Here is a 27532-nt window from a genome sequence, read left to right as displayed (position 1 = left end):
ATCATTAATTCTGCAGGGCAGTATTTTTGGCACAGTTGCTATAGGAATGGAATGGAGATAGCGGAAGTCCTGACCACAATCTTTCAATTCTCCTTGAATTTGGGAGTGGTGCCAGGTGATTGGAGGATTGCAAATGATACACCCCTGTTCAAAAAAGGAGAGAGGGATAAACCTGGTAATGACAGGGAAATCAGTCCAATGTCATTGCTGGGAAAACTACTCGAGACCATTGTCAAGGACAAAATTCTTACTTGGAGGAGCATGGGTTAATAAGGGACAGCCAGCACGGATTTGTTAAAGACAAATCATATCTGATTAACCCGATTGAGTTCTTTGATGAAGCAACAGAGGGTTGATAATAATGGTACATGTATGTATGGACCAAAGTTCCCTCTAAACTGCACAGCCATATGCTGGTCTTGTGCAGCCCTGGACTGGCTTTTCAGATGCGAAATTTCATGCATGCACGAAACTTTGAATGGGCCACAGACCGTTAAAGGAGCCGTGCACCCAAAAGAAAAATCAGGAGCAACATTGGTATGGACTTTCAAAAGACATTTGATAAAGTGCCATATAACAGATTGATTCAGAAAATATAAGCACATGGTCTTAAAGGGATGATGGTAACTTGGGTACGTAATGGGCTAAGGGATAGGAGGCAGAGAGTAGTGGTGAACAGGAGTTTTTCCTGACTGGAGAGATATATCCAGTGGGATCGGTATTAGGACCATTGCTTTTCTTGTTATATATAAATGACCTGGACTTGGGTATGGAGGGGCAGAGTTTCTGCTTTGGGCGCAATTGGCAATCAGGCGCAAATTGCGTTTGTTTTCCGAATTGAAATTATTGCTCAAGTTTCCCTCAAGCACATTTGCATATCGCCGAAGGTAAAATCTTCCATGAACCAGCTCAATCTGAGAATATCATTTCGAGAAACAGAAACCAGAAACTGTAAAAGCAGCAGAAAAGTAAAAAGGGCTAACCTGATCTTTAATTGTTAACGAGGCTGGCACCCATGATGTTACCCCTTGCTGATAGAAACAATGTAGCAGAAACTGTTTAGACTTTAGTGATTGCAAACACATTACCATAATGTTGAGGTGATCATAACACATTACCATGATGTTTACTTAGCTGTAACCCATTCAGTAAAATGTGACTTCTTTATTTCAAACTGCCAGACCAGGAAATCCAATTAAATGTATACATGCACAGCTCATGATTGGTGCAGAATGTACGAGGTGTTAATGCTCTCTCAAAAGCAGGGATAAAAATGTAGCACGCTGTATGAGAAATGGCTTGCTCTGTTGGGTTCGTTAGACTCTTGCAGGAGTCGGTGCTGACATTTCAGAGTAAGACTCCGCGGGTAATAAATCGTTTGAATTCTCCAGTTGTTCGACTCAGTGTTTGCTGAACCAGACTGAGGGTAAAAGAATCCGTTCTATCATTTGGTGTCAGAAGTGGGATCTCAACGGACAGTCACCGAGAGTCTGCGAACTCGGAGCTGAATCGTCTCGGACGTGGAGGGAGGAAATGGGCCCCCGATGTGAGTAATTTTTGTACTGCCTCGGTTTTCCTCCGATTCCGCCAGTCTGACGACAAGTCGGCCAATCGCTAACTCCCGTGTGGTGTCCCGCCGAGATCCAGGTCAGTCTGGCGAATACTGGAAGGGATAGGTGATTAGGTCAGTGATCGGATATCACTGAGGGTCAGTGATCGGATATCACTGAGGGTCAGTACACGTACTGAGGGAATAACTAGAGTATTAGGTCAGTGATCGGATATCACTGAGGGTCAGTGATCGGATATCACTGAGAGTCAGTATACGTACTGAGGGAATAACTAGGAACTGTGTAAACTTAGTAATAAGTACTTGTGTCAGGTAAGGTGTCGACCTAGTATCTCACTTGACCCGCCTAGGCTCTGAACAAGTTTAAAACGCGACTGTGTAAAGTTCACAAGGGGAGTAAGATGGGCAACTGTTTAGATACCACGACTGAATCGGGTAGCGCCTTACAGACCCTTTGTGAACAACATCCTGACAAAGCGAAGCAACTCAGACAGTTGTCGGGAGGATTAAATAAGAAATTAGGAAGTGATCAATGGCCACTAGGAGGAACTAAGAATCTAGATGCCGCTAAAAAGGCTCAAGAACTAATTTGGAAAAGTAACAGGGGCACCACTGCCAAAGAACTAATTGCCCTATGGAGACAGTACTGTCAGGAACTGAAAGAAACTTCCTTGTTAGCAAGTTGGCAGGATAATGCCTTAAAATTAGGAATAGCACTTACAGGGGGAGGGGTAGTCAAATCAGTAGAGGTATTGAAAAAGGAATGTGCTCATGGGAAACGCTCAAAACAAAAGTCTGAAAAGACCATGAGCGAGCCTGGAAAGGCTGATAAGAGTGGATTACGTAATCCAATGGTTGGCCTTGCCTTGACAGAGGGAGATGGTGATGATGATTTGGACGAATGGAATCACAGGGCTCATGTTGTTCCCCGTGCTCCCCCCCCGTACGTTAACATTTATCCCCCGGTGGCACCACCCGTACCAACTGCACAAACCCCCGCGCCGACACCTCAAGTATCTGCCAGTGTCGTTTCCCCGCCGCCGTCAGTCACGGTTCAGATGAACAGTCCCCCGCCGGTCCAGATGGGAAACCAACCACCGGGTCCCCAGTATACTGACCCCGTAGCTTTCCATACCCGACACAAGGGAAGGAGAAACCCACTTCCCCCACCTTTAGATAGTCCAGTAGGGACGCGCAGACGAAGAAGAAAGAGACAGATGGTGCTGAGTAAGAAATCAAACAGTCAGGAACAGAGTTCCCTAGAGGCTCCAGACTATAGTGATACTGACGAGGGAGATTCGGGAGACGACTGGTCATCCCTGGAATCAGAATCCGATACCGAGAGACCCGCCAGACATAAACCGACACCCCGGCAGTTGCCGGTGTGAGACAAATGCCTAACCCTACATTTAATGCAAATATTCCAGTGGCCGCCGATAACCCCCGGACCATAGGTATCTTCTACCCCTGGAAGCCTAACGAGATAATGGCCATCTTAACCGGGATGCCAGATAGGAAGAAATCCCCCACCTTGTTTGTAGATTTCCTCCGGACTACTATACTCGTCTATAATGCTGAATCAAGAGACTTATGGGCTTTAGTACAGCAGATCTTGACTCCCACCGAACATGCAAGGTTCTTGATTAACCTAGGCTTTGCGGACCATGCCGCATTAGAGGTTCAATATGCACAGGGTGATGCTCGTGAACGTGCCATACTCACTGCCCTAACCAATACCCTGCAGAAGCCCATTGATATATCCAAGGTGTTGGATATTAAACCACGAAAGGGCGAGGGAGCAGAGGAATTTCTAGAGAGATTCTCTGAGGTATATCGGAGTCAGTCAGGAGATGCCAATTACCGGAACGGAGCAAACTCGCCGCAATACTGTGCTATCCTGATAAATTGTCTACCAACCTCGGTGTCTGAAGCAATTAAGACTAACAATATGGACTGGTCAGAGAATAGTCCCAGCCAGATGGCCAGGGCAGTGAAATATTATTGGAAAGAAAATAAGAGTCAGGAGAGTCAGCCCCAGGTCAAGGTCAAGACTGAGTACGTGATAAAAAAGGAAGAGCCAAAGCCCACCCAAGATGTGATGGGATATCAGATGGAACCCCAGCAATGTGTCCCAGGGTGGGTTGATGGACAGGGGTACAGATATATCAGCCATCCCAACGGACCAACCGTCCCTAATTATGGCCCACCCTACGCTCCCCCAAGACAAAATTTCGGCGATAGAGGAAGAGGAGGGAGGCAAGCAGGGTCAGATACCTGTTTTAATTGTGGCCAGCAAGGCCATTGGAGCAGGGAATGTCCCTCCCGAAGACAAGGAAGAGGGGGCCACATGCGAGGACAACGGGGAGGTTGGCAGGGAAATCGGGGACAAGGAAGATATACAGACTTCTCCCAGAATAATCCGTTTCCCCAGTACTGACTAGCCAACCTCGTGGTGAACGGGTTCCAGTCGGACGAGGAGCCCGTTCTATCACTGCTGATTGAAGGGAGCCGGCATACGTTTCTGGTAGACACCGGAGCTGCTATGTCATCTGTCCGATCAGAGCTCAATCTCCCTAAATCCGGGGAAACACAAAGCCTGTCCGGATTCCAAGGACAAGTGTGCCAGTACCCGATATCAGAACCAGTTGAAGTAGCATTTCAAAATGAGTCTGTGAAACACCAATTCGTGATCACAAATGGGCTGGATTGCAATCTCATGGCCAGAGACCTGTTATGTGCATTTCAACTAAGACTTGAGTGTGGGAACGAAGGAATAACTGTAAAACCATGGGCCCCTAAAAGACAATGTTACGTCTCTATCACCCCACAATGGTGGACTCTGGACTTAAAAGATGAACCCCCATCTCATGTAACCCTAGCTTATGATCGAAGTGGAAAGGATAAGGAATTGGAGAATTTTTACCAAGCTTATGAAGGGACTGAGTGGAATGTTGTTCTCCGAGCCATAGTTACGGGACCGGAGGGGAAAGCAGAATATGTTGAGGTTCCCTCGGAATTGTGGAAGCAACCCCTAACCGTAGCCCCACACATCACCCGGGAAGTGAACTCCCCCTACCGTGCGAAAGATCTGGGACCCATGGTAAAACAGGCAGTTGAACAAGCTAACCCAGATGACCGGCAGGAGCAGGCCCTGTCAGGCGGTCGAGCTATCCTGTTATACCAAGAGCCAAAGGTAGTCTTGACACAGTTGCACCACCACGTTGGGAATGAGGTACCGGAATACGTCAATCCGCAAGTGTGGGCAGAAGACCCCACACAGGTAGGATGCGTTAAAATAACTCCCATCCAAATCGCCCTACAGGAAAATGTTGTACTACCCTCTATACGACAGTATCCGCTGAAACAACAAGCGATACCCAGCATTGATAAACTGATCACGGGACTACTGGCACAAGGAATCCTGATTAAATGCCAGTCCCCGTGCAACACGCCCATACTTGCAGTTCCAAAATCAGGAAAGCCAAACCAGTACAGATTAGTACAGGACTTACGATCTATCAATGCTATTGTACAACCGCTTCATGCACTAGTACCTAATCCAGCTCACATTCTGGCCCAGGTCCCTGCACAAGCGAAAATCTTTGCAGTAGTCGATCTCCAGCACGCCTTCTTCGCCTTGCCACTGGAACCGGCAAGCCAGTACCTCTTTGCCTTTACTTATAATGGACAACAGTACACGTGGACCCGACTGCTGCAGGGTTTTGTAAACTCCCCAACATTATTCTCTAGGTGCCTACAAGGACAGTTGCAGACTTTGACCTTGAAACATGGTTCCGCTCTGGTCCAGTACGTGGACGACTTGTTAATAGCTAGCCCTGACGAACAAAGTAACCGGGAAGACACCGCCCAGTTGCTTAATCACCTATTCTCACTCGGGTACGTAGTCTCTCAAAGGTACTAGTGGCTCAACAGAAAGTTAAATTCCTTGGCTTCATGTTCTCAGCAACCGAGCGGAGTCTAGAGAAAAGCAGGATTGAGCCAATCTGTCAGTTCCCTGTACCCCGTAGTGCAAAACAAGTGAGGCAATGGATGGGGATGGTAAACTACTGTAGACAATGGATACCCAACATCGCTCTAGAAACCAAACAACTAACACCATACACCAGTATAGAGGGCGAGTTTCAGCTAGACCCTGTCACCATAAGAGCGTTTGAAAACCTAAAAGAAGCATTGTCGCAAGCCCCAGCACTGGGGAGACCCCTGTATGACAGGCCCTTCCAGCTATACTGCACTATCCTCACTGATTGTTCGACTGCTGTCCTAACTCAAAAACATGGGGACAAGCATAGGCCGGTGGCTTACTACTCCTCGAAGTTAGATCCGGTAGCGCTAGGGCATCCCGTATGCACCCAGATTCTGACCGCCATCTATAATAGCCTACAATCGGCTGCCAACCTAACTTTGCAACAAGATATTACAGTATACAGTTCGCACTCGGTAACTGCACTATTAGGCCAATTACAAACTCAGCACCTCACTATGGCCTGACAGAACAAGTACAAGATATACCTGTTGAATAATCCTAAACTGCAATTTAAGCATTGTACTACTATCAACCCAGCATGCTTTCTCACAGAACCACCCCTCGAACAAACAGACCCAGGACATGATTGTCTATTTTTAATCAAGGAAGATACCTCCGTCAGGGAGGATCTATCTGATGCCCCAATGCAGAGTCCTGACACAACCATGTATGTGGATGGAAGTGCGTCCGTCAGTCCCCTTGGGAAAAGACTTTCTGGATATGCAATCATAAATCAGGACGGTAACATTTTGGAGTCTGCTGCCTTTGAGTCTCCGTATTCCGCCCAACAAGCAGAACTGTTTGCATTAATACGAGCTTGTATCTTAGGGAAGGACTTAAAGGTTAACGTTTATACAGACTCGAGATATGCCTTCGGAGTGGTTCATGATTTCGGACAATTATGGAAAAACAGAGGGTTCCTAACCTCTGCAGGAACACAGATATCCCATCAGAAATTAGTATCTGATTTGCTACAAGCCCTCATGCTACCAAAACAGATCTCCGTGATAAAGTGCTCCGCACACACAGCAGGACAAACCTCTGTAGATATAGGGAATAGATGCGCAGACCAGGAAGCTAGGGAAGCGTCCCAGGAACAACGAGTGGTTGTGCCTAGAATGATGAGCCAGACTAAAAGCTCAAATAAAAGCAAGTCTCCCTCGGAAAAGCCAATGCCAACCATCCAAGACGTCATTAAGTTACAGGAGGACGCTCCTGACTGTGATAAGGGACTGTGGAAACAGCTCGGTTGTACATATGATTGTGTGTCTAAATTATGGGTCACCCCTGCCGAGCAAACTTGTATGTCAGATGAGCTAGCATTATGGGTTATTGAATGTATACACTTTGCAACTCATTGTGGTGCCAGAGCAACTAGTGACACGTTATTAGCTACATGGTGGCATCCTAGATTACAGGCTCTGGCTCAAGGTATTAGCAGCCGCTGCCTCATTTGTCAGCAGCATAACCCGGGAAAAGGCATACCTTGTGAAATGGGTAAGACGCCGTTACCCACGGGTCCCTTTGAGACCCTCCAGATGGACTACATTGAGTTAGAAAGGTGTCAGTGTTATAAATATGTACTGGTTATTGTTGATGTATTTAGTAAGTGGATTGAGGCCTACCCGACTACGGATAACAAAGCCTCCACTGTTGTAAAAGTTTTAATGAGAGAAATTATTCCCAGGTACGGAATTCCAAACCGATTAAGTTCAGACAACGGCCCTCACTTCGTGGGTCAGGTAACCAAGGAATTCTGCACTCAAATGGGCATCCAACAGCAGTTACATTGTGCCTACAGGCCACAGGCCGCCGGACTGGTCGAGCGGGCTAATCAGACCTTGAAAAATAAACTTGCCAAATTACAGGCCGAGACGGGAACTACATGGCTCAAATTACTCCCCGTGGCCTTGTTCCAAATACGTACTACCCCGGCTGGTGCAGCAAGGTTAAGCCCTGCTGAAATCATATATGGCAGACCTCTCAAAACCCCGTGGAACCAGGAAGTCCCAAAGACTGTCCACTTTCACCACATGACGGCAGAAATGACTAACTATATTTTGTCATTAACCAGGGCATTGAAAAGTTTGCACTCCCGGGTACGCGCTGCCTACATCGACCTCCCCCCTATAGTCAGTCCGTCCAAAATCGAGCCCGGAACGTATGTATTGATCAGGAATTGGACGCGAAAAGGACTGGAACCTCGTTGGGAAGGACCCTATCAAGTCCTACTCACCACTCCAACTGCTGCCAAAGTAGAGGGAAAGAGTGCTTGGGTCCACCTCCACCACTGTAAAATTGTCAGTAATGCTATGCCTAAAACTTAAAGAATGCTAACCTCTCTTGCTTCCAAGAAATCTCTCCTTAAACAGACGTGCCGCGCCGACTGACCATGCAGACGCCCCTGTGGATCCTCTCCATCAGTGTCCTGCTCACCCCTGGAATAACTCAACAGCCCAGGAGGAGGACATGCCAGTGGAACCAACCCAAGCGGATACACCATCTATGCCCAGGAGACGTGCTTCGGTGCAATGATGATAACCCAGGCGGGTTCGGGAAATGGAACGTGATCAACTTGGACACCTACATTGGGCTTATTAGACAGCCCCACCGCTCGCTAGTGCTGAGAAACGAACACAGAGGAACATTGCCATGCTATTGGACTGAGTGTAAATTTAATTACGTTTGCCGACGCCAGGCGACCAAGTCTGTTACTGCATGACCATACAGTATAACTACAGACACCAAAGGACAGAATCGTTGTCTGAAGTTGCCCTCTATTATGAGCAGCTTTGACTATTTTAGGTTAGAAGGTATCCTCACCAAGAAACGTAAACGAGATCTCCAACACATTTTCCCTAAAGAAACCCCGACGGGCAACCTATTCCTCCAGACTCACGCAGCCCTATACTCACCAGAGTCAATTGTTTGTTATCCGCCCCTGACCTCTGTGGAGGGGATGTTTGCCCCAACCCCGGTTATTGTTCCCCCGGACTTTCTTTTAGATGCTCACCTCCCCCCTCCCACAACTAATATAACAATACCCTACACCTTAACCCCGCCCGCCAATTGCCTGAGACTAAGCAGGAACCCTGGTGGTTACGAGAATTGTTGGAATGGGACGGGCTATGGTTGTAGGTCAGTATGGGTTAAACAGAACTACACCTGCTTGGTGACACGCTGCCTCCACCATCAATGTACGATAGGACCTGACACCGGTAGCTGCACATGTGAGCAATCCATATGTCTGTCAGTAACCGAAGGAGTGCAAGTTTTATGTGGAGAAGGGAATGGAACAAATCTGAAGGTAGGGGGGGAAACCTTTATGCTAGTAGAAATAGCTAGTACCCAGCCTGCTGATACCCTTGAGATCCAAGGCCTGGACTATTTCCTTCCCCCGAGCCATTTAAGCACAAGGCGGAAACACATATCCGTGATATATACGAAACCAGGCTACTTTTTCTTGGGCCAAGGAAAAGCCACTAATTTCATGGTAATAGGTACCGCCCCCCGGACTGTAGCCATCGCTACTCTAACCCCTACCACAGTACCTTGCCCCTCCCAATGGACATCCCACCGAAAAATAGTAGCCAGGGCAGCCTCAAAAGAGTTTTGCTCCAAATGGAAAGATCCTGAATCCCTAGGAGGACACGGAACCTCTGTAGGATATGGATTTGCTGGCCTGTTCTCTATAGGCTATACTGGAGCCTATTTGGCCGCTAATAACCGGAACTACCTTATCTGTGGTCTCACCATCCTGGGTAATGCTACCATGGGGGCCCTCGACGCAGTCACTAAAGAATTGTCGGAACTCAGGTTATTCACTATGCAAAACAGATATGCCCTAGACTACCTGCTGGCCCGAGAAGGTGGTGTCTGTGCAATAGTAAAAGGTAAATGCCTTATGGGAGTCTGAGACCAGACAGAGAACATCACCCGCTTTATCACTAAGATAAGGGAACAGATGGATAATATGAAGGAAGCAAGTAACTGGGGAAACTGGGGATTTGGAGGATGGTCTGACTGGTTGATAAATATGGCCATGTACTCAGTAGCTGCCATCGTCTGTATTTTCGTTGGACTAGCAATCATGAAATGTGTGTTGGGAAGAATGCAGCTAGCTTTGGAGAAAGTAGGTGGCCCGAGGATGTTAGTAGTAAGACAGGCCAGTGAATGTGAAATGAAGGAAGTAAAGTACGATGATAATGAAGAATTTGATCGACTAAATAAGATAGACGTACCCGAATAACGGTTGGTTATCATAGAATGATAAAAGGAGGGAATGAGAATATCATTTCGAGAAACAGAAACCAGAAACTGTAAAAGCAGCAGAGAAGTAAAAAGGGCTAACCTGATCTTTAATTGTTAACGAGGCTGGCACCCATGATGTTACCCCTTGCTGATAGAAACAATGTAGCAGAAACTGTTTAGACTTTAGTGATTGCAAACACATTACCATAATGTTGAGGTGATCATAACACATTACCATGATGTTTACTTAGCTGTAACCCATTCAGTAAAATGTGACTTCTTTATTTCAAACTGCCAGACCAGGAAATCCAATTAAATGTATACATGCCCAGCTCATGATTGGTGCAGAATGTACGAGGTGTTAATGCTCTCTCAAAAGCAGGGATAAAAATGTAGCACACTGTATGAGAAATAGCTTGCTCTGTTGGGTTCGTTAGACTCTTGCAGGAGTCGGTGCTGACATTTCAGAGTAAGACTCCGCGGGTAATAAATCGTTTGAATTCTCCAGTTGTTCGACTCAGTGTTTGCTGAACCAGACTGAGGGTAAAAGAATCCGTTCCATCAAATCGAGCAGCGTTTTGGAACACAATTGTTTACTTTTTCCTTGCATTAAAAATGTTGCTTTATGTATTTAAGAGTGGTAACCTGGTACAGTTTGATTAATACTGTGGAAATGGGTTTATCACAAAAAATAAGCATTTTTAATAAGGTCTACCACCTGTGAGTAACCGGATTTTAAATAAGTGAAAGAGTTTTAAAACTATACCGAACCATTTACTATTTCATTGGTGTACAGTAGTCAGCTTCCTAGCAAATAAAATATTTAATATTTTAAAACTTTTAAAATGCGCATTAGTGTCCTTGCACCTTTTAAAAAAAAAAGCTTAATTTTAAGAGCCTCCTCAAAGGCCCACAAACAAGCGCAATTAGCGTAAACTTGCCATGGTGATGAATTTGACCTGGGAGAGGGGCTAGTTTTGTGGGCGGGGCTGTCTTCCAGTACACTGTTTTTTTAAACCAGCGCATGAGATCGCAGAAACTCGATTTGCACTGGACGTAATTTGTGCTTAAAATTCCTCGATCTTTTGCAATGGTTTGGCCAATTTCGGGCGAATTGCGCTGAAAAATACCAGCACAACCTGACGGAAACTCTAAGCTGGGGAGTGCAATGTCAAAGTTTGCGCATGATACGAAACCTGGCAACATACTAAATAGTGAGCAGAATATCAGACTCAGGACAGACTGGCAAAATGGGCAGACACATAGCAGATGCAAGTTAATGTGAATAAGTGTAAAGTGATGCACTTTGGGAGTGCAGGGAACTGCATCTATAAATAAACTAGCATGATGATCCAGTGAAGAATTACATGGAGTGAGGAGTAGGATCTGTGTCTAATGTCCAGTGTGAGAGAGAGAGAGAATCAGGAGCGGTCACTCCCAGTCACGCAGCAGTGGGACCTGCACCATTTGAAGACGCACCAATAGTTACAATGGAACAACAGGATATTGATTTATTTACAAACCATAAAATTACATATTTACAAATCAAGTTGAATGAATGATCACTTTGCTGCTAAGAGGACGCGGAGAAGGTTGGTGGCCTGAGCGTCGAGTCTTCAGTCTGATGGTGAACAGCAGCAGTTCATTGTGCAGATGTTCCACCAGGTGGCCCTCCGGGCGGGTTGGACACGTTCTGACTGTTGAAGTAAACATGCAAAGGCCACTGCATGTGCTTGCAGTTGTTCCTGGGGGCTCTGGAAGAAGGACTCGCAGTCCGCGGCATATGAGGAGATCTGTTTGGGGATATCTTGGGCCAACTGTTGTGAAAGGTCTCTTAGGAGGGTCATGTAGTTCCTGGTGGGCTCCTTCGCATACTTGTCAATCAACAAGGAAGCCTCAACAGATCCAATGAGTGGGAAGAGCAACCATAGTGTTGATAAACAAGACCTAGTGACCTCCTCACTCTTTCCATTCAGGTGTAGCAACAAACGCACCAGGTTGGAATGGACCAGTCGGCAGAAGAAGGATCTGGAACCTCCAATTCCACACTTGGCCAAGATCCCCAACACTTTGAACGCTTCAGCCCGCACTCTATCAGACTCTGCCTCAAAGTGTGGTTGAATCCTGACGAGGATTTCCTCTACATAAGGTTGGATGGTGTTTGCTTGCAACTGAATTAAGTTCTTTGAGAGGCACGACAGCACCTCAAAGATTAGCACCTCCTTCTGGTTCTTCATGTTCCCCAACAGACTAATCATTGTGCACATCACTTGCAGACGCAATCCTTTATTCTTGGGGTGTGCTCTAATGTTGTACAGGCCTCTGACACACAGCAACCGGGTAACTGGAGAAGCATAGAGCAAATATCTTAACAATCTATTCGCCAGAATGCCTGTGAGATGCAGCTGTGAAACCAGGGGAGATTTTAACAGCTCTGCAAAGAAGGAAACCAAGGTGACTGCCTGACAGTCTTGAACAGTATGGAATTGAGTTGCCAGCTGTTTCACAATGCCAGTCAGACTGGCGCCAGCGTATCTCACCATTGCTCTGGCCAGCAGGACAACCCCCTTGTCAGACTTGCAGAGATCCATCATCTGGTCCCATCCTCCACTTTGCACCATATCATGAAGCACTGCTTCATTATCTGTTTGAGCTAGCAGGTCCTTCAGTGTCTCCACACAGTTCACACAGACATTGCTGCTTTCAGGTGTTAGAGGCTCAACTGAGAATTCTCTTTGCTGCAGTTGACCATCAGGAACAAAGTCACTGACCAGACAAACATTAACACACGAGCTAAGATAAATGAGTAGGACACTAAATATCTGCGGGAATAACATAGCCACCGCTTTTGCCGACTCAGGCTTAGTTATTATTTCGTGCAGCCCACAGATGGCAGCCAGGGATTCAAGGGTTGCGTTATCTCTGATGGGATAGGTTCTGCTCATTGCAAATTCTAACTGTTCGTTCAGTCTGTCCAGCAGCTCTTCTATTTTACTCGTGGCACATTCTGTGTCCTTGGCCAGTGATCGCCACACATCACTGATGTACTTGTCCGAAGAGACAGGGTAGGTGGGGAGACAGGACACAACTGTTGCTCTATTGTGTGAGGTCAGTATGGCGATACTCTGTAGAACTGAAAGTCTCACGTTCTCATAAGGAACTGACTGCAATTCAACGCTCAGCACGTGAAGTATCTCCAAGACCTGATCCCCAAGTTCACTGCCACGTTTTTTAATTATGTTTTGCAGGAGCACAGCGGCTGCACCGGAACAACTGAGGTGCTGGTCGGACAGTCCTTTGAGGGCCACAGAGAGCAAGCTGCCCAACTGGTCATGGGGCAAACACTTGGAAATTACCTCTGTGATCTGGCAGCATGCTTGAAAGATGACTGAAGCATCAGGGTTAGCTAACTGTTCCCTGACTTCTTTCAGAACCTCCAACTGCTCCTTTTGCTGATCCAGATTGCTGCCTTCGTACGGCAACTGAATCGACAGGATGATGCACAAGGTGTCCAGAGCCATCTGTCGAACGGGAAGCGATGGGTCTGCACAACGCGGCATCAGTCGTCCAATCAGAGTCCCCGTGTTATTTCCAGGCGTTACATTCTGAACATTGAGCTTCTCCCAGTAAAATTTCAGAAGCTGTATGGTCGTGTCCATGGCTCTCTCTCGCTCATGAGGTTTTGCTGAAATGATCCAGACTTCTACCTGATTGAAAATGACCACAAATCCTTCAGGGGACAGGTCCTGAAGCAATAATTGCTTCAGGAGCTCTTGCAGGGAACTCATAGTTTGGGTATAAAGTGTTCCCATTTCTTTTCTGTTACTATTCATGTCTTTGTCCAGTTCTGAAGGTAACAAGCTGAAAGTACTGGTCAGGCAGGTTTGAATCAATTTGCAGGTGTCAGCTCGGTTTGGCTCAATGTGTAGTTGTATCAGATGTTTGCAGGCATTCATGGCTAACTGTCGAACAGGGCTCTGCAGCAGCTCTGGTGGCTCGGCCTCGATAAGATCCAGCATGCATGTCAGCAGCTCCCTGTTTCTGATAAAGTTGAAGGGAGCTCTCTGGCGATTTGAATGTAGGGATCTGGCTATCAGAGTCACGGTCTGTATTAGGCTGAGCTTTAGTGCGAGATCCCTGGATTCAGTCTTGTTCTCCTGTCCACTTGTAATGTATTGGTTGATCACAGCCGGCAGAATGTGGGTCTCGATTGTGGACAGCATTAGTTCCTCAGGTGCGTAGAATGCCAAGTTCCCATAGCACAGAACCAGTGTGCTCCTGGCTTTAGCCAAATCCACATCAGGCTTGACCCCAAGAATATTCAGGAAACTTTGAGTTTTCTTAAATCTGTTGGAGTTAGCAAACTCCTCCAGGCTACTGAGGGTATCATGAAAGTGTGTCATGGCACAGAAACCAATGGCGAGAGCTGCACCCTCTCTCTCCGCACTCTCACTGTGCTGCACACTCAGTAGCATTTCGTAAAGCTCCTCCTTTATTTTTGTTGTGCGGGTCTGACGAAGCACTGTCCCAAATGATTTATAGAGAAAGCCTTTCTCTTGTGGGGATAGGTGGTTGGTGTTAATCTCTCTATGTATTTCATTAGCGAGCTGGCATGTCCATTCCTCGTCATCAATGGCATTGAGTGTTCTGGACAAGAACAGCAATAATTTCTCCTCCCATTCCTTTTGGGCCAGAGACTCCTTTGAATTCTTTAGTAATTGTTCAACCAATGATGGAAGCTCCTCTTCCCACTCTCTCTCAGATGCTGGGCGAATATTGAGGCTCAGGACTTGCAATAGCCTCAGTGCCGCAGCTCCTCGGCTTCCTCCCTGATATGGGCAACAAGAAATGACGAGGAGCCGGGTCAGCAGTGCCTGGGCTTTCGGGAGATTGGCATCTTCATTGTAAGTGAGGAAAAACCTCTCACTGCCGGCTTGCAGTTTCTTTTTTCCAAGATGTGCTGAACAATTACAGATTGTTGTTAAAGCCTTGGTGTACTGGGTCATGGTGACAAACTCCAGTAAGAATGGCCAAAGGACATCCTCCATCTTCACTGCAGCTGTGATCACACACATCACTGTTTCACATACTGTGACTAATTCCTCAGTTGTTACCTGGTCTGGCTGATGATTGGGTGGTTCCAGGGTCCCTGAATCAACAGATGCAGCACACTGTTGGATGACAAATTCCACCATTGCCTTTCCTCCCTCTAGCTCAAGGTAACCTTGCTGGGCCATGACACATATTACCTGGGCAATTAGTTTCTTCTCCTGATTGCTGCGCTTGTCCAGGAGCAGTGGTTTTATGGCAGCCACAATCTGAGCCTTCTTCCTCTCAAAATGTGAGGAGACCGATATGATGAGTTGCCTCAGTACATTGAGTGTTCCTACTCTCATTTTTTGGTCAGCGTTCTCCAACTGTGAGAGGAGAAATTCGACTATTGTATCTGCATAAGCTGGGACCAGAACTCTAAAACAGCAAAGGATCTTATTGCATTTCTTCGCAGCAAAATGGTTAGTATACCCTGCCGAAACACACATCTGCTGGTGGAGACTTTTAAGCAGATTGCCCATCTGTGTTTTCAGCCCCAGATACCTCATCTCTATGGCAACATCCAGCACCCGGCACAGACACTCTGTGATGGAAAAATGCCCTGGTTGCTTCTTGTAGAGAGACAGGATGCCTGGAATTATCCTGGGCAGCTCTTTTTCCAGTGCGTCCTTGGGCAGCAGGGAAATGACATAGCCTAGAGCTTCTACTATTGAGATCTTCAATTCAGAGGACTCCTTCTTGAACCACACCTTGAATAACAGACTATAGACAGTGTTGATTTCGGTGGAGAAAGAATCTTTAGTCACGTTAGGGTCTGAGGCTTTCTCCATATTTCCCAGATAGATCAGGATGCTCTTGCTAAAACTTCCTACCGCTGAGGCAAATGCAGTCTTCAGCTCAGCCTGTTTAACGCCAACGAATACTGGAATCATGATCCCCAAGATAGATTTTAGTAAAGGAACCATGCCGTACACATTTTCCATTGACATTTTTGTTAAGGTCTTGACCATGTACACATGCGGAAGGTGCCCTTGTTTGAAACTCTTTGTCGTCAACTGGACAACTTCATTTCTGAACCTGAAGCTCATGACAACCAGGAGATTGCTGGCTGCTTCCTGGCTGGCAGCTTGTGCTCCTGTTAACATCGTCATCCACATTGCAGCCAAAGAGATAACTTTCTCAGCAAGTGCTTGGCTGATTTGATCAAGGTTGTCCTTGATAATCATCGCCATGCTCTCCAATACTACAACACCGTATGGAGCTGTCCGCGTGGTGTGATGGCACAGATAGTCATGGCAGCTCATTAATACTATTTCTGGGTGCTGACGCCCCAATGTCTGGAGGGTCTTTGATATTCTCTGATGACAACGTTCATCTTCCTCGGCTATCATCTTCACGAAGGCAACCGAGAATGTCCCTCAATGTGGAAACAGTCAGCAGTCAAATTCTACAACTCTTCAATATGAAGAAAGGTTTCAACCAAATAATTTCTGTGAGTAATGATCAATTAAAGATTGTCTTTGTTCACTAACTCTCAGTATGAAATCAGATCTCTGCTCGGATGTTGTTCCCTGACTTCTTTCTCTCCAATAATTAACACTGTTCCTTTCCACAGTGTTTTAAATTTGTTCTTGGTGATCTTCCAAAATTTGGATAGATTTGATGAACGCACTTGTCTTTAAGCTCTCTCCTCTTTGCTCTCTCATGCACAAATGCACAGTTTGAACCACTTTGCTGTGTCTTGTCCACCCGTGGTTTCTGGGTTGTCATGGTTTTCATTGTGAGGCCATGTTACATGACCCCTCAGTTGTGATGTCGTCCTGGGTTATGTGCCCATATAAGTCTTGTCAGCTGTTTATGGCAGATTAAGGTGGGGGGGGGGTTGTTGTTGTTGTGCCTCGACAGGAAGTAAATTATAAAGGGATTGAAGCTGCTTCATGAGGTCATGAAGTTATTGTGACATCAGAGCACTTGTTCCAATCGTCACTCCTTTAAAATCCTTGTTCTCTAGTGCCTACCACCCTGGTTTCTCACCCACATATCCTCCCTGATTTCCTCCTTCAACCTCTGGACTCAGTGACTCCTCATCCTTGGTCATTTCAATCTCCATTTCAACTTCCCTTGCCCTCTTCTCATCTGATTTTACTGCTCTCCTGTCATCCTTTAAACTCTCCTACCCATATTGATGGCCTCTAGTTATGCTCTTCCCCACAAGTAGAAACATTCTCTCTGTAACAACTTTATCAACATTTTTCATAATTTTAAATATCTCTAATAGGTCACCCCTCAGCCTTCTCTTTTTCCAAGAGAAAAGAGACCCAGCCTGTCCATCATTTACTGATATGTATACCCTCGCATTTCTGGTAACATCCTTGTAAATCTTCTCTGCACCCTCTCCAGTGCCTCTATATCAGTTTTTATCAAACAATTGGAGCTTTCAAGACCGAGGTCGATAGACATTTTTGTTGGGCAAGGGTATCAAGGGATATGGAGCAAAGGCGAGTAAAGGAGTTGAGATGCAGAACCAATTGAACGGAACAGGCTCGAGGGGCCGAATGGCCTACTCCTGTTCGTCGGACTTATTTACCACATTGGGACCAATACTTGACCCAATCAATATTTTACCCTAAATGCTTTGGTTCAAGAAGGCGGCCCACCACCACCTTCTCAGGGCAACTAAGGATGGGCAATAAGTGCCAGCTTTACCAGCGATGGCCACATCCAGAGAACAGTAACTCAGGCCACCATAATATTCAGTTAACCACCCTAGGGTTGTACAGCTCAAAGTGCTATGTCCTAACACAACCTGTTGCATCTTGACACTCTCTTGTGCTGTGGTACAGCATGTTGTGTATTAAACTGGAGTTATACTGTACTCTGTGCAAGCTGAAGGGGGTCTCGCACCTCAAGGCTTTAATGTGCTCGCCAGTCTCGTGTGTTATACTGCCACTTTTGAGTTGATGCGTACCCAAAGTCACGCTTAGTATAATAGGAAATGTATTCACACCAGCATCTACCTGCACTGATCTCAGTCATTGCATCCGGCTAAAGGAAGGAAAGATTGCGGCAAATCACCAAGGGACAAACTGACCCTAATGTGAGAGTTGGCTGTCGAGTGGTCCCTATCTCTGGAGAACCAAACAGGTGAGGGAAGGACAACCAATGACCAGAACAAACAAATGAAGACCATGCCATTTAGAGTCATTTTAATGTTTTCCTCCTTAGGTTGGATCTCAGAACAGATTAAATCAGGCAAACTCTATTTATCCAGAAGAAATCAACTTTTATAAAGTCACAGGTGAATTAAATATGGAAGTACGCACACCAATTAACTGACACTATTAAACAGCAGGGAGTTCTCCTGGTGGACTGGCTAATGTTCATCTTTCAGACACTACCAACAACAGATTAGCTGGTCATTCAACTCATTGCTGTTTGTGGGGTCTTACTGCACAAATATTGGCTGCCAAGTTTGCCTACATAACTTTCACTGCACTCCAAAGCAGACATGTCATAATGTGCTATACAAGTATATACCCTTGTTTCTCATTGTATATGGTTGGATCAGATAAGGGGAGAAAATCTTCAACTAACAGAGGGACAGAACAGAGTTCCCTACAATAGCTGTCACTTAGGGTCCCGAACTTTACATGTACTGCAGCACCTGAAGTTTCTCCCTATTCGTGCACCTTCCAATTTGATGAGAAGTACTGCTTCACTCAAAGCAATTTCTAAAACACTTCAAATGCAATTACATAACTCCAAATATGTAGCAGTGTTTCCATAGGATTATTCAGATACATAGCAAAGCGTTGCGCAGAGCCGACAAGTTTTCCATTACACATAATGATAGCAAGCGAACTAATTCACTAAAAAAGTTTAATTGATCTAATAATGCACCTATGATACCTAGATAAATTCAAATATACCAACTTTACAACACAAGAGCACAATTTCAAATCCACATTAAAACCATGGACTTTGCTTAGTGATGGAAATTTGAACACACTAATCCTTTTAAACCTTGAGCTTGGGAAGGCTTGTCAATTGCATTTTTCAATCGTTCCTCCAGCCTAATGTATTCTCTGAATAGATTCCAAGCATGAATTGTGGCAATTTTGAATTAAGCAAGCAGCAAGCTTGATTAAAGCATTTAAAAAAAAAAACTCTACGAGGTAGTATCTGGGAGTTTGACAGCGAGACTGTCCCGGACTGCCATATAAGAACATAAGAACATAAGAAATAGGAGCAGGAGTAGGCCAATCGGCCCCTCGAGCCTGCTCTGCCATTCAATAAGATCATGGCTGATCTGATCCTAACCGCCAATCCACTATCCCAGAACCATCTCCTGAATCTAACAGAATTAGACACACGAAATAGGAGCAGGATCAGGCTACACGGCCCCTGGGCCCGCTCCGCTACCCACAGGGCCATGACCGATCCGAAACTAGACTCATGTCCAATTTCCTGCCCGCTCCCCGTAACCTTTAATTCCCTTTACTTCTAGGAAACTGTCTATTTCTGTTTTAAATTTATGTAATGATGTAGCTTCTACAGCTTTTTGGGGCAGCATATTCCATGGACCTACCACCCTCTGAGTGAAGTAGTTCCTCCTCATCTCAGTTTTGAAAGAGCAGCCCCTTATTCTAAGACTATGCCCCCTAGTTCTAGTTTCACCCATCATCGGGAACATCTTCCCCGCATCCACCCGATCCAACCCCTTCACAATCTTATATGTTTCAATAAGATCGCCTCTCATTCTTCTGAACTCCAATGAGTAGAGTCCCAATCTACTCAACCTCTCCTCATATGTCCATCCCCTCATCCCCGGGATTAACCGAGTGAACCTTCTTTGTACTGACTCGAGAGCAGGAAATGTCTCTGCCTTGAGTCACTTCAGCTCAGAGTTGTTAAGTTGGAGTGTGAGTTAGCAACACTCTGACATACGGGGGTGGGAAGGAATTTCTGGACAGTTTACTCCAGAGTACATTCACACCTCAGAGGAAAGCACTGGTGCAGGAAGGGCAGAAGGAACCTAGGGAAGGTCAGACTGAGGGGAGAACAGCCACAATGCTGACCTAGGCACCATGGAGCAGAGGGTTGTCCAAAGAGGGGTGGAGGAGCAGAATATAAACGCAGTAGTTATCGGTGATTCAATAATATAGGGGGATAGATAGCATCCTCTGTAGCCACATTAAAGAGTCCCAAAGGGTGTGGCTGGAAAGAAATTTGGAAAAGGAGGGAGTAGATCCAGTTGTCGTGGTCCATGTCGGGACCAATGACATAGGAAAGAAAAGGGAGGAGATCCTGCTAAGGGAGTATCATGAGTTAGGAACTAAATTAAAAAACAGGACCCCAAGGGCGGTAAGCTCAATATTATTACCCGAGCCACGTGCTAATTGGCATAGGGACAAACAGATCAGGAAGGTGAACACATGGCTAAAGGAGTGGTGGGGGAAGGAGAGGCTCCATTTCATGGGTCACTGGCACCAGCACTGAGACAGGAAGGAGCTGTACCACTGGGACAGGCTGCATCTGAAGCAGGTTGAGCCCAAGGTCCTAGTGAAAAGGATAAATAGGATAGTAAAAACTTAAACTAATCAATGGGGGTGGCAGTCAGAAACAATAGCAAAAGTGATTGTTTAAAAAAAATGAAAAGGGATAAGAGCAGAGTGTAGGTCACAAGCAGTGATAGATACTCCAGGTTGTGGGAATACTAAAATAACTAAAGTGGTTACAGCAGAAATGACAACTAAGAAGTGTATTAAGTTAAACGGTGCGAGAAAGACAAGGCAGAAGGACAGGTTAGGGTTGCTTGCTCAAATAAGAGTTTTATATACTAACGAACGGAGTATATAAGAAATAAATTGAGTGAATTAGAGGCTCAATTTTGCTTAGAGGGTATGACACGGTGGCCATTACTGAGACATGGCTGCAAGTTGGTCATGATTGGTAGATAAATATTCCAAGTTATAAGGTCTTTAGAAAGGATAGGGAAACTGGAGGGGTAGCATTACTGATTAAAGATACTATTACACATTAATAAGAGAAAGCAATCATTGGCGACTCTATGGTTAGAATTGAGGAATAATGGGAAATGTTTACAGGTCTCCTGATAGCAGCAATGAAGAGGCAGAATGTATTAATTCAGATTAGAGGGGCTTGTAGCAAAAGTAGAGTTGTTTTACTAGGCGATTTTAAAATTCATAGATTGGGATGAGCAGAGTAGCTCAAGCCAGAAAGGTAGTGAATTTGAGTGCATTCAAAATAGGTTTCTAGATCAATATGTTCTAGAACCAACAAGAGAGCAGGCCATACTAGATTTAGTTGATGAGCAATGGACCAGGTTTAGTTAATCTAACAACTTGTATTTATATAGCTTCTTTAATGTAGTGAAAGGTCCCAAGGCACCTCACAGGAGCACTACCCAACAAAATTTGACACCGAGACACAAGATATTAGGACAGTTGGCCAAAAGCTTGGTCAAAGAGGTAGGTTTTAAGGAGCATCTTAAGGGAGGAGGTAGAGAGGCGGAGAGGTATAGGAAGAGAATTCCAGAGCTTAGGGCCTTGGCAGCTGAAGACACGGCCGCCAATGGTGGAGCGATTAAAATCAGGGTAGAGCAGGAGGCCAGGACTGGAGGAGCGCAGAGATCTCAGAGGGTTGTCGGGCTGGAGGAGGTTACAGCAATAGGGAGGGGCGAGGCCATGGAGGGATTTGAAAACAAGGGTGAGAATTTTAAAATTGAGGCATTGCCGGACCAAGCCAATGTAGATCAGGGGTGATGGGTGAGCGGGTTTTGGTGCGAGTTAGGATACGGGTAGAGTTTTGGAGGGTGGTAGGTGGGAGGCCGGCCTGGAGTGCATTGGAATGGTCAAGTCTAGAGATAAAAAAGACATGGATGAGGGTTTCAGCAGCAGATAAGCTGAGGCAGGGGCAGAGATGGGGCAAAGTTACGGAGGTGGAAACAGGTGGGCTTGGTGATGGAGCGGTTATGTAGTCTGAAGCTCATCACAGGGTCGAATACGACACCAAGGTTGTGAACAGTCTGGTTCAGTCCCAGACAGTGGCCAAGGAGAGCAATGGAGTCAGTGGCTAAGGAACGGAGTTTGGGGCCGGTACCGAAGACAACGGCTTTGGGCTTACATAGAAACATAGAAAATAGGAGCAGGAGGAGGCCATTCGACCCCTCGAGCCTGCTCCACCATTCAGTGCGATCATGGCTGATATCCAAATTCAGTACCCTGTCCCTGCTTTCTCCACATTTCCCTTGATCCCCTTAGCCGTAAGAAATAGATCTAACTCCTTAATGAATTGGCCTCAACTGTCTTCTGTGGTAGAGAATTCCACAGGTTCACCACTCTCTGGGTGAACAAATTCCTCCTCATCTCAGTCCTAAATGGCTTACCCCTTATCCTTAGACTGTGACCCCTGGTTCTGGACACCCCCGCCATCAGGAACAGCCTTCCTGCATCTAATCTGTCTAGTCCTGTTAGAGTTTTATAAGTTTCAATGAGATCCCCTCTCATTCTTCTGAACTCTAGCGAATATAAGCCTAATCGACCCAATCTTTCTTCATACGTTATTCCTGCCATCCCAGGTATCAGTCTGGTGAATCTTCGCTGCACTCCCTCCATGGCAAGAACATCCTTCCTCAGATAAGGTGACCAAAACGGCACACAATACTCAAGGTGTGGTCTCACCAAGGCCCTGTACAACTGCAGCAAGACATCCTTGCTCCTGTACTCGAATCCTCTCGCTATGAAAGCCAGCATACCATTTGCCTTCTTAACCCCCAATGTATAGTTGGAGGAAATTTCTCCTCGTTGGACAGCAGGGTGGAGTGGTCGAGAGAGGTGGTGGTGAGGCAGAGCTGGGTTGTTGGCAGCCTACATGTGGAACAGGACGTTTTTTTTTCGGATGATGTCACCGAGGGGCAACATGTAGATGAGAAATAGGAGGGGGCCAAGGATAGATCCTTGGGGGCTCCAGAAGCTAACAGTGCAGTAGCAGGAAGAGAAGCCATTGCAGATGATTCTCTGGGTACGACTGGATAAATAAGAATGGAACCAGGCAAGGGCAGTCCCACCCAGCTAGACGACAGAGGAGGGGTGTTGGAGGAGGATGGGGTGGTCAACTGTGTCAAAGGCTACAAACAGGTTGAGGAGGATGAGGAGAGATAGATTACCATGGTCACAGTCACTTGGGATGTCATTTGTGACTTTGATGAGGGCCGTTTCAGTACTGCAGCAGGGGTGGAAACCTGACTGGAGGGATAACACAGTAAGGGAACATTTATCTAACAGTGATCAGAATATGATCGATTTCAATGTTAGGTTTGAAAAGGAGAAACGTAGCAGTTACTAAGATTCTAAATTTTGGTATGGCTAACACTATCAGACTGTGAGAGACTGATGACAGCAAACAGGTCAAAACTGTTACTGAGTAAAACTACAGATGTACTATAGGAGGTGTGCAAAGAATTTAGCTAATACAGGACCAGTATATATCCACAAGGTGCAAGAGCACTACTTAAATACAGAGTGATTATTTGCACAAACAAATTTGAGTCGTTCAGCGTATGTACACCATATGGGGGCGGAGCTTAAAGACCGTCCTCCCCCCCCCCCCCCCTCCAACCACTGGAGTCACGCACGCGCACCCATCGCTCCAATCGTGCATGCACCCAGGTTTCCTGTAGGCTCAGAGTCAGGAACTTGTTTGGGGGAGGGGGAGTGAGGAGGAGAAGAGAATGTCATGAACTTGTAGAGGTGGGGGGGGGGGCGGCGGGAAGATCAGGAACTTTGGTGGGTGGGCGGAAGGAGAAGAGGGGTCAGGAACTTGTTGGGGGCAGGGAACGGGAGAGAGAGAAGGTCCTAACCCAGGAGGGTGAGCCCTATCTGTTCTCTTAAAGCAGTAGTGTTAGCACTGTGAGCTCGAGAGCCTGGCTGTCACAATGAATGGATCAAATCGCACATTGCAAAGATATTAATTACTCAGGCAGACAGGATCTAATTACACAGTCCAGACAAACTGTTGGGTGTGTCTTGTCCTCCAATGGGACCAATCAGAAATTTGCCGTTGCAAATAGTTACAGCCTAACAAATAAAACAGCCATGGTCGGCAAAAGCAGTCCGAGAGAACATAAAACTAAAGGAAAGAGCATACAAAGAAGCAAAGAATAATGTAAATCCAGGGGACTGGGAGAGATATAAAGAGCAGCAAAGGAAGACAAAAAATACACTAAGAGCTACAAAAAGGGAATACAAAAAGAAACTTGAGATACCTCAGGATTAACGCAAAGTTTTTACAATTATAATAGAAGACAAAGGGTAGTCAAGGGTAATGTGGGCCCATTTAAAACTAATATGGGCAATATTGTAAATGAAACGAAGGAAATGGCAGACTTGTTGAATAATTACTTTGTGTCAGTCTTCACGGTAAAGAAAGAGGATAATATACCCGACATGCCAGGCAAACTAATAATGAATCAAGGACTGGAACTCACTAAAGTTAACGTAAGCAAGAAAACAATATCAGAAAAATAATGGCACTAAAGACTGACAAATCCTTTTTACGCAGCGAGTGGTGAGGACCTGGAACTCGCTGCTGACGGAAATGGCAGAAGCGGAGACACTCAGGCCTAGAAATTGGGTTGAGGCGCCAAACTGGCGCCAAGTTCGCCTGAGCGCAGGATTTAGCGCAGCGTTCGAGTCTTCAGCGATCGTCCGATATTCAGTTTCATTGCCCCTAGAGGGACACGGGGCGAGGTTCGAGGCGTTCCGTGTTCCTCTTAGGGTGCTGAAACTGAATATCGCAGCGCAACGTGCCGCAGCGCCACACGCTGCGGCACGGCATGCTGCGGTACTGCAGGCCTTCCTCCCATTGTTAAGGGGGAGGGGCCTGCAACAGCGCGATCCCCGATCGTGAATGCCGGCAAAAGAGCCCGGCACCGAGTAGAAGTGCCGGGCTCTTGGGAAACAGCTGGCAATGCCACGGATGGTGGTCAGGAGGCCGGGGACGGAGGTGCTGGCAGGCGGCCGCCGAAAAAGGCGGCCGCCCCGCACCTCCACCTTAACTTGCGCCGCTGCTGGCACAGTAAGGCCCCGTGAACCGGGCGCGGGTAGCGAACGGCGCAACTGCGGCGTTCGCAACCAAATATCGTGAACGGGGTGCGAATGGGGCGCTGCGCACACCGATGACGTCATCGGTGGCGGCGCAGCGCAAAAGGCTAACGCCACCATTATCGCCCCAACTCAATATCGCGGGAGGCACAGCCAATGGCGCTACAGCCACTGCCTGCCTCTTTAGGTGCTAACAAGTGGCGCTACTCACCCAATTTCTCCCCCTCAATGTTTTCAAGGGGAGACTGGATAGGCACTTGAGGGAAATAAACTTGCAGGTCTACGGGGATAGAGCGGGGGAATGGGACTGACTGGATAGCTCCGATGGGCCGAATGGCCTCCTTCTGTGCTGTTATGACTCTTTGGGGAGAGAAATTCGGTATCGCCCCGTTTGAGGCGCAATTATCGGCCGGGCGCAAAGTTTAGCGCCTGGCACTAATTATCGCCTCCGACTACAAACTTGGGCTCTGTCGCCCCGGAGGTGCTACACGCCTCTCTTAAGGCGCTAACGCCGAGGAGCGAGGCGCTACCTCAGAGCACTGGCGAAGCTCATGTGATGTCAGTCAGCAATGGAACACAGAAACACTGGTGCCGGCCAGTTCTTAAAGGGGAGGGTCGATCTTGCTCTACATCCACATCCTGCTCATTGCAGCCTTGAATCTCGGCCTGGAGAGACCTGTACATCAAATCTGCTGGAAAGAACAATGGAGAGACCCAGGGAAAGAGCTCAGAGTGCAGCCCCCTGTAATCTCTTCTAAATCGATGCAAGGAAGGTCAAATCAAAATGAACCTGCAAAGTGCTGCTCAGTACCCAAAACTCCTTCACACAGTGTTGAATCTCTCCAGAAGTCTCTCAGAATGTGTGATGCAAAAATGTCGCAGACAAAAAAAGGTAGAAAGCGGTCGCCTTTAAATAGCGCTCCCCCAGTCCCTTCCTGACTGCAAAGCGCTCCCCTTAACCTGTCGTTGCTAGCGGCAGGCGGTAAGGCAGGGGCGCCAATCAATATCCAGTCCGGGGACTACCAGGGTGTTGCACGCTTGACTGACGTCATGATCTGCGGGTGCAGGAGATCGTGGCGGTAGTGTTTAGCGCTGCCGCAAAAGGTCGGTCAATTTCGTGAGCAGCGCAAACATCGGCGCACCCGGACGCTAGTTGCTTTGCGCCCCATAGGGCACTAACGGGAGGCGCAATGCAACCAAATTTTCCCCCTATGACCCTTAGAAAGTGGAGTTAATTCTATGATTGACGGTGAAGGTGTTTGGCCTTCCTATTTAATTGAAGTTCCTTTGTGGATGGATATTCTCTTGTGATGGAGCTGTTCTTTGGTTGATCCATATTGAAGGTATAGAACATGACCAATCAAATCATAGAAGTTTAAAGCACAGAAGGAGGCTATTTAGCCCATTGTGTCTATGCTGGCTCTTTGTTAAAGGAATCAAGAACTAATCCCACAGACCTTCTCTCTCCCCAGAGCTTAGTCCTCTGTGTCAAATATTTACCAGATTTTCCCTTGAAAGATGTGATGGTCTCTGCCTCAACTATTCACCATAGCAAAGCATTCCATCTCCATCAACTCTCTGTGTAAATAAATTTCTCCTTACCTTGCTCCATGTTCTCGAAATGACAAATTTAAGAACATAAGAATTAAGAGCAGGAGTAGGCCATGTGGCCCCTCGAGCCTGCTCTGCTATTTAATAAGATCATGGCTGATCTTTGATCTCAACTCCACTTTCCCACCCAATCTCCATATCCCTTGATTCCCCTAGCGTCCAAAAATCTAACTATCTCAGCATCTACAGCCCTTTGGGGTAGAGAATTCCAAAGATTCACAACCCTCTGTGTGAAGAAATTCCTCCTCATCTCAGTCTTAAATAGCTGATTTCTTCTCCTGAGACTATGCCCCCGAGTTCTAGACTCTCCAGCCAGGGTAAACAACCTCTCAGCATCTACCCTGTTAATCCCCTCAGAATCGTATATATTTCAATGAGTTCACCTCTCATTCTTCTAAACTCCAGAGTATAGGCACAATCTGCTCAATCTCTCCTCATAGGACAATCCTCTTATCCCAGGAATCAATCGAGTTAACCTTCGTTGCACCGTCTCTAAGGCAAGTATATCCTTCCTCAGATAAGGAGACCAAAACTGTGCGCAGTACTCCAGCTGTGGTCTCACTAAAGCCCTCTACAATTGTAGCAAGACTTCCTTACTCTTATACTCCAACCCTCTTGCAATAAAGGTCATCATGCCATTTGCCTTCCTAATTGCTTGCTGTACCTGCATGCTAACTCTTTGTTTTGTAGGGGGTGGTGTTTGGAGTCAGCTTCACCTCTGACTTATGAGCGGTTTGAATCGCTCCCACTCCCTTGGTTCTAGACCTTGGACTTATTTGGGGGTTGTGATAAAAGTGCAGCAGACAACTGATTTTTGGTGCAAGAACTTTGATTTTTATTTGAGAAAGAAAAATATAACACAATAATAACACTCTAATA

At 46.4% G+C, this 27532-nt stretch overlaps 3 protein-coding genes across 4 annotated transcripts in view; 1 reads left to right on the top strand and 2 right to left on the bottom strand.

Moving 5' to 3' along the window:
• LOC147115174 (V-type proton ATPase subunit C 1-A-like) overlaps window positions 1–27532 on the bottom strand; it is a 164951-nt gene that overhangs the window by 48519 nt on the left and 88900 nt on the right. The window lies entirely within an intron of this gene.
• Window positions 1920–4012, top strand: LOC147115176 (uncharacterized). Its single transcript, XM_085993500.1, is given in 2 exon segments — window positions 1920–2952; window positions 2955–4012. Coding segments are annotated over 2 exon segments (2034 nt in total). The 5' UTR covers window positions 1920–1971; the 3' UTR covers window positions 4008–4012.
• LOC147115175 (maestro heat-like repeat-containing protein family member 1) lies at window positions 11352–17537 on the bottom strand. The gene has a single exon (XM_085993498.1). The coding sequence runs from the start codon at window positions 16307–16309 to the stop codon at window positions 11483–11485; it is 4827 nt and encodes a 1608-aa protein (XP_085849624.1). The 5' UTR covers window positions 16310–17537; the 3' UTR covers window positions 11352–11482.

Source organism: Somniosus microcephalus, chromosome 7 (genome assembly GCF_052327205.1).
Source record: "Somniosus microcephalus isolate GS21.2 chromosome 7, FLI_Smic_1.0, whole genome shotgun sequence".
Taxonomy (NCBI): domain Eukaryota; kingdom Metazoa; phylum Chordata; class Chondrichthyes; order Squaliformes; family Somniosidae; genus Somniosus; species Somniosus microcephalus.
This window is presented reverse-complemented; position numbering and strand designations above follow the sequence as displayed.

What these genes read in the sequence shown, in the direction of transcription:
- LOC147115175 (XM_085993498.1), bottom strand. Translation starts at nt 16,309, where the DNA reads ATGATAGCCGAGGAAGATGAACGTTGTCATCAGAGAATATCAAAGACC.